Source organism: Lipotes vexillifer, unplaced genomic scaffold (genome assembly GCF_000442215.2).
Source record: "Lipotes vexillifer unplaced genomic scaffold, Lipotes_vexillifer_v1.1 scaffold806, whole genome shotgun sequence".
Lineage (NCBI taxonomy): Eukaryota > Metazoa > Chordata > Mammalia > Artiodactyla > Lipotidae > Lipotes > Lipotes vexillifer.
Window position 1 is genome coordinate 1113454 of NW_006783439.1, and position 12192 is coordinate 1125645.

The window sequence follows — 12192 nt, forward strand, 5'->3', positions numbered from 1 at the left end:
GCAGGAATTAAGCATCCTCAGCGTCCCCTCAGGATTCTCACTTTACACCACTCACCGCACTTAACCTTGCATCTCTCTAGCATCTCCCTTCCCCTCTTCTCTCCTCTGTCTCACTCCCCTCCTCCATCTACCTATCTTAGAGATGATGTTTATTTGATTGATATTACATTGCTCATCCCTAGAAAGGTCTGTCCTCTATTCACCCCAGAGTGCAGCTTTTTAGGAGCCTTTGCTGAGAGTCTAAGAGTATCCATGCCACTCGGCTTAGTTACTTTTGATGACAAGGAAAGCAAATACACAGTGTTTCATCTGGATGAACTTTAACAGAAACTGTGTTTAGTCTGCAGGCTGGGGAAGTTCAAGAATCATTTAATTTCTCTCCTCTGTTACCCATTACACATACATTAAAGTATTTTAAGGCTAAGTACAACACTAATGGAATACATGTCTCATTTTTTAAAAGTTGTCCTGGTTATAATGAGTAAATAAATGTCATTTGTACAAATATTCTGTGTTTGGCCCAACAAACAAACAAATAAAAACCCAAACGCAATCATGTTAGGCCAAGAAGTTACATTTTATTACATTAGCCACATCCGTATTCATTCGGCATTTAATTCATTTTATAAACATATGCCTCTTTTAAGTGTTTTACATGTATTATACTTTGGTGAGTTGTGTCCGTATTCATTCGGCATTTAATTCATTTTATAAACATATGCCTCTTTTAAGTGTTTTATATATATTATACTTTGGTGAGTTGTTTTTTTTGTAATTTTGACAGTGCCATGTGTAAAAGATATGCTGAAGTCTTTTGTGCTATTTATGTTGATTCTTGTGATTTAGAGAGCTCAGTGGAAATTTTAGCCCTTTCAATAATGTTTATCTTATTGAAGAACAGGTCTCCTTTTTTGAGTTTATGAAGAAATGGCTATGATGAAGGACTTTCAGACTTCTGTGTAAAATCTTGTGTCTCCTAGGGAGGTGGGATCTACCAGAGATGTCACCCATCCCAGATGGAATCATGCCTAGGGCCTTGGAGTCATTTGGGAGGGACAAAGTAAGTATAACAGAAGTTCTCAGCAGAACTGAGGCTGAGAGGGGAAGTGAAGGCCACAGTCTCCCTTCCAGAACCTTCGAACAGGAGACAAACTCCCGCTGAGCTAGGATAAGCACCGAGCAACCTGAGGAGACAGCGGAGTCTCCAAGACTCAGCCGGTTGGATTCTGTTTGACCTCACTGACCTCTATCCAGAATTTAGTTCACATTGACCGGGAAGAGTAGCTCAGAGCCATTCACAGCCTGTAGACTGGAAGGTTGTCCCTGAGCAGAACCTCTGACAGTTGGATGTGCCCCAAATATCCTTCCCACTGTCCATTCCTCTAAAGGAATTTGAACACATCCACCATAGCAGATGTAATTTGCTCCTGAACTGGCCACTACAATAACATAAAATAAAGCATCACCTTCACACCGGGGTGTGACCACGGATAATGAGACGTTCTGGAGTGTTCGCTTACCTTCACTGCCACCAAGATCTTGTCCTGCTCAGGACAGAGGTTATAGCATTCAGCTAGGAAAACTTTTCCAAAGGCTCCTTCGCCTAGCTCCCTTTTCAGAACAATGTTATGTCGCTTGATGTGCTGAACAACTGTAAAACAAAGACAGAATGGACATTGGAATAGAGGCATGTGGAGCTGCAGGCAGAGGATGGGGAGTCAGAGGCTGCACCCTGAGCTTGCAGGCCCCCGGTTCTCTCCTCCGCACAAGGATAACCAGACGGGAAGCTCCGTGTCCATCCGCAAGGTCCACCCCAAAGGGTTGGAAGGTGGCGGCATTGGCTTGCTCTCCAGAGTGGAATTATTGTTTCTGATAGACCTAAAGGAACCACTGAGTCATTGGCTGCAAAATGTCATTAATGAGCTTTACAGACTAGGAAAGGGGAGAAATGAGAAGGGAATGGATATTAATGGCAGGCCTCTCACAAGCCAGATGTTTTGCATGTATTTGTCAGTTATGTGTCTGGTGGGAAAGGCAGACAGCTAGCCAGGAAGCCTTAAGTCTTTTTTTTTTTTTTTGCGGTACGCAGGCCTCCCACTGCCGCAGCCTCTCCAGTTGCGGAGCAACAGGCTCCAGACGCGCAGGCTCAGCGGCCATGGCTCACGGGCGCAGCCGCTCCGCGGCATGTGGGATCCTCCCGGACCGGGGCACAAACCTGTGTCCCCTGCATCGGCAGGCGGACTCCCAACCACTGCGCCACCAGGGAAGCCCCTTAAGTCTTTGTTAAACCCCCTCAGGCTCCTGAGGGAGAGAGGCTCAGAGGATACAAAGGGAAGATGCAAGACCTGTGCATTGCTGATTAAGGCTGTGTCCTCATCTCACTTTTCACCTCCTGCCGAGGTAGGCTCCATGGTTGAGCCGTAGTGACTCCTTTTGTTTAGACCAGAAATGTCTAGAAAAGGCTGGCTTCCTTAGCTCCTTTCTAAGATTGTGTCTTAGTCTTGGCTCTCCAAAGCTAAGAGGAGACAAGAATAGAAGCATCTGGGGAAGGGAGAATATTCCTCCCTCTCTTTCAGAGCAGAGCTGGCCCATGTCACTCATCCATGCGCCTTTACTGGGGAAAGAGGCAGGAGGTGGTCCAGGGTCCTTTAGAGCCCAGTAGTGTAAGGTGGGAGGGGAGGGAGTGATTCTCAGGACAGAGCCAGTGGAGAAGCCCAAAAAGAGACCGTGCAGAGGACGGAGCTGCAGTGTGAGCTTGGGCCTCTTCACCCAGCACATCAAGACCAGGGTTTCCACCAGGTCAATGGCACCGTGCTTTTCTGGACACCTCATCCCTGAATGGCAGAGTTTAAAAGGACTGTGACTCCCTCTAGAGCCTGGAATGTACAGCCGACAATATTCTCTCATTTGACTCACCACACTGGGAAGCATTCCTTCCTACATTTTATACTTGGAGAAACTAAGTCTGCGAGAAATTCAATGATGCATAGCATGGGGATGGAGGAGTTGGCATTTGAACTTAGGTCTGTCTGAATCCAGAGTCCGTGATTTTTCTTTGACACCACAAAGTTCCTTTCCAATTGTAAATTGTGTTAAGCATAACAAGAGAAATAGAAATATATAATTGACTAAAAAGTAAAAATAGTCTTCCAGCTTCCTCTCTGCTTAGTTCACTCTTCAAAGGCCAGTTCAAACTCTCAAGAGTTCAAAAGGAAATACAAGGCATATCTCCGTAGTTTTAATAATAATAAAGTGAATACCCATGAACCCACCATTCCATTGTAAGAAACAGAATATCACTAGTACTTTTAAAGCACCACTGTGTTCTTTCTTGATTGTACCCACTTCCTACTCACCTCCCAGGGGTAACCACTATCCTGTATTTTGTGTTAATCGTTTGCCTTATTGGTTTGCTATCAACGATGTATCCTGAACCAGAGATTGTTGGGCTTTACCTGTTTTGAACTTATATAAATGGAATCATACTACAAGCATCCTTCCATGTCTTATATCTGTCACTCAACAATGTCATTGTATTGAATTACATTGTGTGTGTAGTAGTAATTCTTTTGCTTTTACTACTTTATAATATTCTGTGGAAGGACTGTAACACCATTTATTTATCCATTCTATGTTGATGGATATGTTACACAGTTTCTTTTTAGATACAGCTTGATATAAAATGCAACTGGTGATTAAGGTTCTGTTTTAATAGGATTTTTCCCCTTATAATTCATGTGGTTTGGAGCTACGGCTGCTTCCATGGGCCTCTGGGAACTCAGAGTGATAAAAACCAAAAGGTCTTTTATGAGCAACATTATTAATGAAGCTAAGAATGTATATTAATTTCTCATGCTCCAGTAGCAATGATTGAATTTAAGAGGGAGAAATGTGCTCATTAGGAAGAGTGCCCATATGAAGAGACGAATGTAATTCTTGCAGAGAATTAGCTGCCCTATTTAAATCTAATATTTAACTCCATGGTTGTCACATGTTCATTGGGAATTAAATTGCCACTTGATTTACTTTACACTCCAACCAGATCAAGGCAAGTATTTAACTCTTTTTTTTTTTCACATTTGATTTATACTTTTCCTCCCTCCCTCCCTCCCTCCCTCCCTCCCTCCTTTCTTTCCTTCCTCCCTCCCTCCCTCTCTCTCCCTCTCTCCATTCCTTCCTCCCTCCCTCCTTTCTCTCTCTCTTTCTTTCTCTCTTTTCTTTGTTTCTTTCTCCCTTTCCTTTCCTTCCTTCCTCCCTCCCTCTCTTTCTCTCTATCTCTTTCTCTCTTTCTTTCATTCCAAGCAGTAAAAAAAAGTTGGTGGCAGATAAGTTCATAAAGCTATGGATAAAGCCACAACTTGGTCATCTTCAAAGCTAAAATTGATGAGACCAGTTTTCCCATGTTGACCTTGAAGGCAGTAAATGCATCTTTTCTTTAAGAAATGGGCTGTTTTGCATTAGTTTGTTTTGCTATGCTTGAGATCTAATAGATTACAAGAATGCTGGCCTTTTGCCAGTGTACTCCCTCTAAATAGAATTTCTCTTTTCTAAGACTGGGAGCCACCAAAGGGCACAGGTAACAATTTTGTGTTTGTATTTGTATTCCTGCCAGGGTCTCACAGCTGGTGCTATCCAAACATTTGTTGAAAAATGTGCCGAATGATAATAAAAACAACAGACAAATACTGTTTAGTTATATTATTTCAGTTAACTGACAATAACCCTATTGAGTATGTAGGCAATAAAGCAGCCCAGTTCTCCAAGATATCAGGAGTAGGCAGAAGAACTAGTCTGAAGCTATTACATCCTTGAGCTAAGAATTTCTTCCCATTCTCTTCCAGGAGAGCATCGGGACTTATCCCAACCTGCCTGATTGTCTGCTTCCCTCAATCAAGGGAAGTCCCTGGTACCCTCTCAGGGCCTCCCTCTTTATCCAGCCTCAAACCCACAAATTGCTCATAAGTGCCCAAGGCTGAGCCAATGCTCACGTCTTCACCTTCCTCACAACCCCTTCCATCGGTCCCTCTGGGCTCGCTCCCCTGTCATCCACAAGCTCCCTGTATCCTCAATCCCTCCATAAGCTTCCCTTTACCTCCTCGACTCAAATAAAACCTTGGCTATGTCTGAGGAAACTCATGCCCTCCCCCTGCAGCCCTCTCAAATGAAAGCCATCCCCACTCCTCACCCCCAGGTACTTCAAGGCCTGTGTGCCTGATGTGTGACCATTACCCACCCCACTCCTGCTAGAGCCCCAGCCGGCTGAAAGCATCTATCTTCGGGAACCATCAGCCTGATCATGTCTGCCCCCTCACTCTGACATCTTGGCTACTCCTCTCACCCACTGAGCTCCTGGCTCAAGCTTTCCCTCTCCATCCTCCCGATGCCATCATTCTCAGGGCCCGAGGCACAGAGGGCTGAAGTAGCTTGCCCAAGCTGTACAGACACTTGGCTGCCATTTGTCTTGTGTCTTTCAATAGTGTGGCTGAGAGGTGAAGCATTGGGAAGTTTGGTTTGGCTGTTTGCATGGCATTTAGCTGACTTTTTCTGGGAGCAAGACTTCCTTTTTTTTAATTTTATTTTATTTTATTTTTGGGGGGGGGACGGTAGGGCTCACCATGTGGCCTGCAGGATCTTAGTTCCTTGACCAGGGATCAAACCTGTGCCCCCCTGCAGTGGAAGTGTGGAGTCCTAACCACTGGACCACTAGGGAAGTCCCAAGACTTTCTTAATGAAGGAAGTAATGCACCGGTTCCTATTCTAGACAGTCTCACTGTGGACAAGCACTTTGAATAACACTGTCTTAAAGGGTCCTAGGAACCCTGGGTTCATTGTACACAAAATATCCTTAGTGAAGTGAGTCTAAAGATTCCATGATAAATAAGCTATCAGGTAAGCATGTTAAAATTTTTACATGCTTCATTTCTCTGAGGTCAGTCAATTCTCTGCTTTTAACTTTGGAGACCCCAGTAAAGAAAACCTCAAACCCAACATGAATAACTAATAAAAAAATAAATGAAAGCCCAGACTCTACCATAAATGGCTCCTTAGTTTTGGAGGAAAACTCAAAACAATAATTGATTTTTTTTTTTAAAGTTTTATAAAAAATGTATCTCTTTGAAATTCACCTTGCCAAAAAAAAAAAAAAAAAAAAAAAAAAGGAGTATCTTGAAGAGGTGTAGCTGGTGTAGGAGCGACACCAACAAACTCATGTGGTCTGCAGACTGCTCTATGTACGTTCATATAGTCAAAACAAAGGGTGTGATTAGATTATTGTGCAAATAAATCTACACTGTGGAATTGGGGAGAAATTGATGACCAGCAATAATAATCGTGATGAGGGGCTAAAAACTGTCTGGATGTCTTTATCACTAATGGAATTTTCCAGGGTGGAAATTTGGTGCCCTCAGTCATTTGCTTCCTAAGTACCAGAACTGAGTAGATTTCTGGTTTTGTATTAGTATCACATTACAGCCACTGAAAAGTGCATTTTGTCACAAAGTAGCTTCAGTAGTTTATGGAGATGCTTGTAGTTTCAGATGGTTTAAATCAAATTCCTGGTATCAATATCTCCCAGAAGTAAATATTCTATATTTATACACAGGCTATAGTATCAACCCATCTCTATATTCATTATTACTAAATCTAAAACTAACAAAACAAACAAATAAATACAACTCTACCCACTTAAGGTTGAAATCGGAAATATATCCTCCCACTTCCTCAGTAATGGGGTTTCATAGAGATCCTTGGCCTCCTGGATGCATCCTGCTCAGCACCTGGACATTTGAGACATTTATTGGGTCTCTAATATATGTCAAGTACTAAGTGACCTGCAGTTAAAACGAAAGATATTTTAAAGTTGTGAGTAGGATGGTAAAAAGTAATATACCCCAGAAGATAATGTTCTGTGTTAGGAGCAATCTTTCTGTTGCCCTACAGACCTAAATGTAGGGCCTGCCTCAATAGTTCCAATGCAAAGGACCAGATGCTATGATGGGAACAGAAGCTAAAGATCATTGAGGCTGACTCCCTCATGTTTGAAAGTCAGCCAGTGAGTCTCAGAGAGGTGAAGTAACTTCCCCAGGACCACACAGCTAGGAGACCAAGCTAGAACTCAGATACCCTGACTCTCAGAAGAATGACCTTGCACTCTGTAACACAAACCCCATTTGAGACTGCAGGCAGTGAGCATTCCCTGACAGTAAAGTGATAACAGGTATTTCATTTAGTTAATTATCTCTTCAACTAGAAATACTTGAAACATTGACGTTTATCATCTGAAATGGATCAAGTATCTCATAATGAAGAATTTCATTAGAAAATGGCCAATAAACATAAAATATGAGTGCAAAAAGCCGGATGTCAAAACTATGAAAAATGCTTGAGCTTGATTTTAAATGCAATTAACAAAAATTATTTACTAAATATCTTAATGTCTATTTCATAGGGAGCATACTGAAACAGGTTAAATCATCTACCTTGTAAAAATAAATTTGTATGAAAGACAGGAACTATGCTTTTTGATTTCATCTATATTTTTATTAAGATATAAATTGGGACTAAATTGAAAATAAATGCAATCAAGACCAGAGATATAACCACACCAGGACAAGACAAAGCCAAATATTCATAAATAATATTAATGATGAAATAAAACGTAATAATACTGAGCCATTCTTAAGCACTTTTCAGCATAAAATCTCAATGTGCATTACCATCAATTAATTTTTATATCCCTCTGCATGAGGTCAATAGTCACATTTATTTTATATATGACACCTCAATTAATTGACTACCTCGTGAGCAAGCCACTTATCCTTTTCCAAGTGCAATTTCCAATGAAATGAGGAAATACGGAGGGAAGTGAGGAGCCCTAACATGTGCTGATTGCTATTATGGGCCTGAAAATGTGCTGAGAGGTTTACAAGCAATATCAATCTTCATAGCTATCCAGTAGGGTATCCTTATTTCCATTTTCAGATTAAAGTAAAAAGAAGAGGATCATATGAGCTAAATAAGTCACCCAAGTTTGTACAATTGGTAACAGGCAGAGTTTAAGTTCTTTCCACTACAACACTCCACCTTTCCTTGGCCTTCTTACAACAGACAAAAGTGTAAGAGAACGTGAGCTTGACTTTGCCCACCTAGGGAGTCATGGGTCTACTTTTATCAACTTAGTTCAACAAACCTTTATTAAACACCTACTATATCCTGGGCATTTTTCTGTGGCCTAGTAAAAAGGATGCACAAAATAATCCCTTTTCTCAAGGAACTCACAACATAAAAGGGCAGAAAAACACATGCTTATACCTATCATAACTTTTACTTGTACCTCTGCTTCATTCACAAAAGATTTCAGGTACTTTATGTGATCATGCAAGAGAAAGCAAAAACTTAAACAAGAACTGAAGTCAGAGAAAACGGAAAAGAAGGCTAAAATAAGATGTTAAGTAGAAATGCAAACATGCAGATTCTAAGGTTCCTCATGCTTATTAAAATTAAGTCATAAATTGATTCTGAGTTTCCTGGCAGAAGAAGGCAGGAGGAAATGAAATAATTTATAGAATTTTGACTACCCATAAGTAAGAACACAGATACGTCTTACGGTAAGTAAGATTCTTCACAGCATTTAGTTTTGAAAGGAATTTATGGAATGGATTTTACACAGGAGATCAATGTCCTTAACAATGTCTGTAAAGTAAATAGTGAGTTTCCTAAGAACATTTCTCATGGCAGAGCTCAATGAGAAATAAACGTATGACACAAAAGCCACCCTCAGTCAAATATGCACAGCGCTTATCATCGTAATGGCATAAAAAGCAATGTCCATGGGCTTACTCAAGAATGCTTTGGGCACTCTCTCTTGTGAGAGCACTAGAATCACAACTAACTGCTGAACAATCATGGACAGGAAGACACTGGAACTCACCAAAAAAGATACCCCACATCCAAAGACAAAGGAGAAGCCACAATGAGGCAGTAGGAGGGGCACAATCACAATAAAATCAAATCCCATAACTACTGGGTGGGTGACTCACAAAGTGGAGAACACTTATACCATAGAAGTCCACCCACTGCAGTAAAGGTTCTAAGCCCCACGTCAGGCTTCCCAATCTGGGGGACCGGCAAGGGGAGGAGGAATTCCTAGAGAATCAGACTTTGAAGGCTAGCGGGATTTGATTGCAGGACTTCGACAGGACTGGGGGAAACAGAGACTCCACTCTTGGAGGGCACACACAAAGTAGTGTGCACATAAGGACCCAGGGGAAGGAGCAGTGACCCCATAGGAGACTGAACCAGACCTACCTGCTAGTGTTGGAGGGTCTCCTGCAGAGGTGTGGGGTGGCTGTGGCTCACTGTGAGGACAAGGACACTGGCAGCAGAAGTTCTGGGAAGTACTGCTTGGCGTGAGCCCTCCCAGAGTCTGCCATTAGCCCCACCAAAGAGCCGGGTAGGTACCAGTGTTGGGTCGCCTCAGGCTAAACAACCAACAGGGAGAAAACCCAGTCCCACCCATCAACAGACAAACAGATTAAAGTTTTACTGAGCTCTGCCCTCCAGAGCAACAGTCAGCTCTACCCACCACCAGTCCCTCCCATCAGGAAACTTGCACAAGCCTCTTAGATAATCTCATCCACCAGAGGGCAGACAGCAAAAGCAAGAAGAACTAGAATCCTGCAGGCTGTGGAACAAAAACCACATTCACAGAAAGATAGAGAAGATGAAAAGGCAGAAGACTATGTACCAGATGAAGGACCAAGGTAAAACCCCAGAAAAACAACTAAATGAGTGGAGACAGGCAACCTTCCAGAAAAAGAATTCAGAATAATGAGAGTGAGGATGATCCAGGACCTCAGAAAAAGAATGGAGGCAAAGATCGAGAAGATGCAAGAAATGTTTAACAAAGACCTAGAAGAATTAAAGAACAAACAAACAGAGATGAACAATACAAAAACTGAAATGAAAAATACACTAGAAGGAATCAATAGCAGAATAACTGAGGCAGAAGAATGGATAAGTGACCTGGAAGACAGAATAGTGGAATTCACTGCCACAGAACAGAACAGAGAAGAAAGAATGAAAAGAAATGAAGACAACCTAAGAGACCTCTGGGACATTAAATGGAACAGCATTTGCATTATAGGAGTCCCAGAAGGAGAAGAGAGAGAGAAAGGACCCAAGAAAATATTTGAAGAGATTATAGTTGAAAACTTCCTTAACATGGGAAAGGAAATAGCCACCCATGTCCAGGGAGCACAGAGAGTCCCAGGCCGGATAAACCCAAGGAGAAACATGCTGATACACACAGTAATCAAATTGACAAAAATTAAAGACAAAGAAAAGTTATTGAAAGTAACAAGGAAAAAGTGACAAATAACATAGAAGGGAACGCCCATAAGGTTAACAGCTGATTTCTCAGCAGAAACTCTACAAGCCAGAAGGGAGTAGCACGACATATTTAAAGTGATGAAAGGGAAGAACGTACAACCAAGATTACTCTACCCGGAAAGGATCTCATTCAGATTTGACGAAGAAATGAAAAGCTTTACAGACAAGCAAAGGCTAAGAGAATTCAGCACCACCAAACCAGCTCTACAACAAATGCTAAAGGAACTTCTCTAAGTGGGAAACACAAAAGAAGAAAAGGGCCTACAAAACCAAACCCATAACAATTAAGAGAATGGTAATAGGAACATATATATCGATAATTACCTTAAATGTGAAAGGATTAAATGCTCCAACGAAAAGACACAGGCTCACTGAATGGATACAAAAACAAGACCCATATATATGCTGTCTACAAGAGACCCACTGCAGACCTAAGGACACATACACACTGAAAGTGAGAGGATGGAGAAAGATATTCCATGCAAATGGAAATCAAAAGAAAGCTGGAGTAGCAATACTCATATCAGATAAAATAGAATTTAAAATAAAGAATGCTACAGGAGACAAGGAAGGACACTACATAATGATCAAGGGATCAATCCAAGAAGAAGATAAAAAAATTATAAATATATATGCACCAAACATAGGAACAACTCAATACATAACGCAACTGCTAACAGCTATAAAAGAGGAAATCAACAGTAACACAATAATAGTGGGGGACTTTAACACCTCACTAAATTATAAATATATATGCACCAAACATAGGAACAACTCAATACATAACGCAACTGCTAACAGCTATAAAAGAGGAAATCAACAGTAACACAATAATAGTGGGGGACTTTAACACCTCACTTATACCAAAGGAAAGATCATCCAAACAGAAAATGAATAAGGAAACACAGGCTTTAAATGACACAATAGACCAGAGAGATTTAATTCATATTTATAGGACATGCCATCTGAAAACAGCAGATTACATTTTCTTCTCAAGTGCAAACAGAACATTCTCCAGGATACATCACATCTGGGGTCACAAATCAAGCCTCAGTAATTTAAGAAAATTGAAATCACATCAAGCATCTTTTCTGACCACAGTGCTATGAGATTAGAAATAAATTACAAGGAAAAAACCATAAAAAACACAAACACATGGAGGCTAATCAATACATTACTAAATAACCAAGAGATCACTGGAGAAATCAAAGAGGAAATCAAAAATTACCTAGAGACAAATGACAACGAAAACATGATGATCCAAAACCTGTGGGATGCAGCAAAAGCAGTTCTAAGCGGGAAGTTTATAGCAATACAAGCCTACCTCAAGAAACAAGAAACATCTTAAATAAACAATCTAAACTTACACCCAAAGGAACCAGAGAAAGAAGAACAAGCAAAACCCAAAGTTAGTAGAAGGAAAGAAATCATAAAGATCACAGCAGAAATAAATAAAAAAGAAACCAAGAAACAATAGCAAAGATCAATAAAACTAAAAGACAGTTCTTTGAGAAGATAAACAAAATTAATAAAGCTTCAGCCAGACTCATCAAGAAAAAGAGGGAAAGGATTCAAATCAATAAAATTAGAAATGAAAAAGTAGAAGTTACAAGAGACACCGCAGAAATACAAACCATCCTAAGAGACTACTACAAGCAACTCTATGCCAATAAAATGGACAACCTGGTAGAAATGGACAAATTCTTCGAAAGGTATAACCTTCCAAGACTGAACCGGGAGGAAATAGAAAATATGAACAGACCAATCACAAGTAATGAAATTGAAACTGTGATTTAAAATCCT

General features: G+C 40.9%; 1 protein-coding gene across 1 annotated transcript in view; it reads right to left on the reverse strand.

Moving 5' to 3' along the window:
* Positions 1–2832, reverse strand: part of LOC103083316 (BDNF/NT-3 growth factors receptor) — a 94831-nt gene extending 91999 nt beyond the window's left edge. Inside the window, exons 1-2 of the mRNA XM_007456116.1 lie at positions 2616–2832; positions 1521–1651 (exon numbers count right to left, since the gene is read on the reverse strand). Coding sequence (XP_007456178.1) covers positions 1521–1651; positions 2616–2832 — 348 coding nt within the window. The remainder of the gene's footprint in view (positions 1–1520; positions 1652–2615) is intronic.
* Between the last annotated feature and the right edge of the window lie 9360 nt (positions 2833–12192).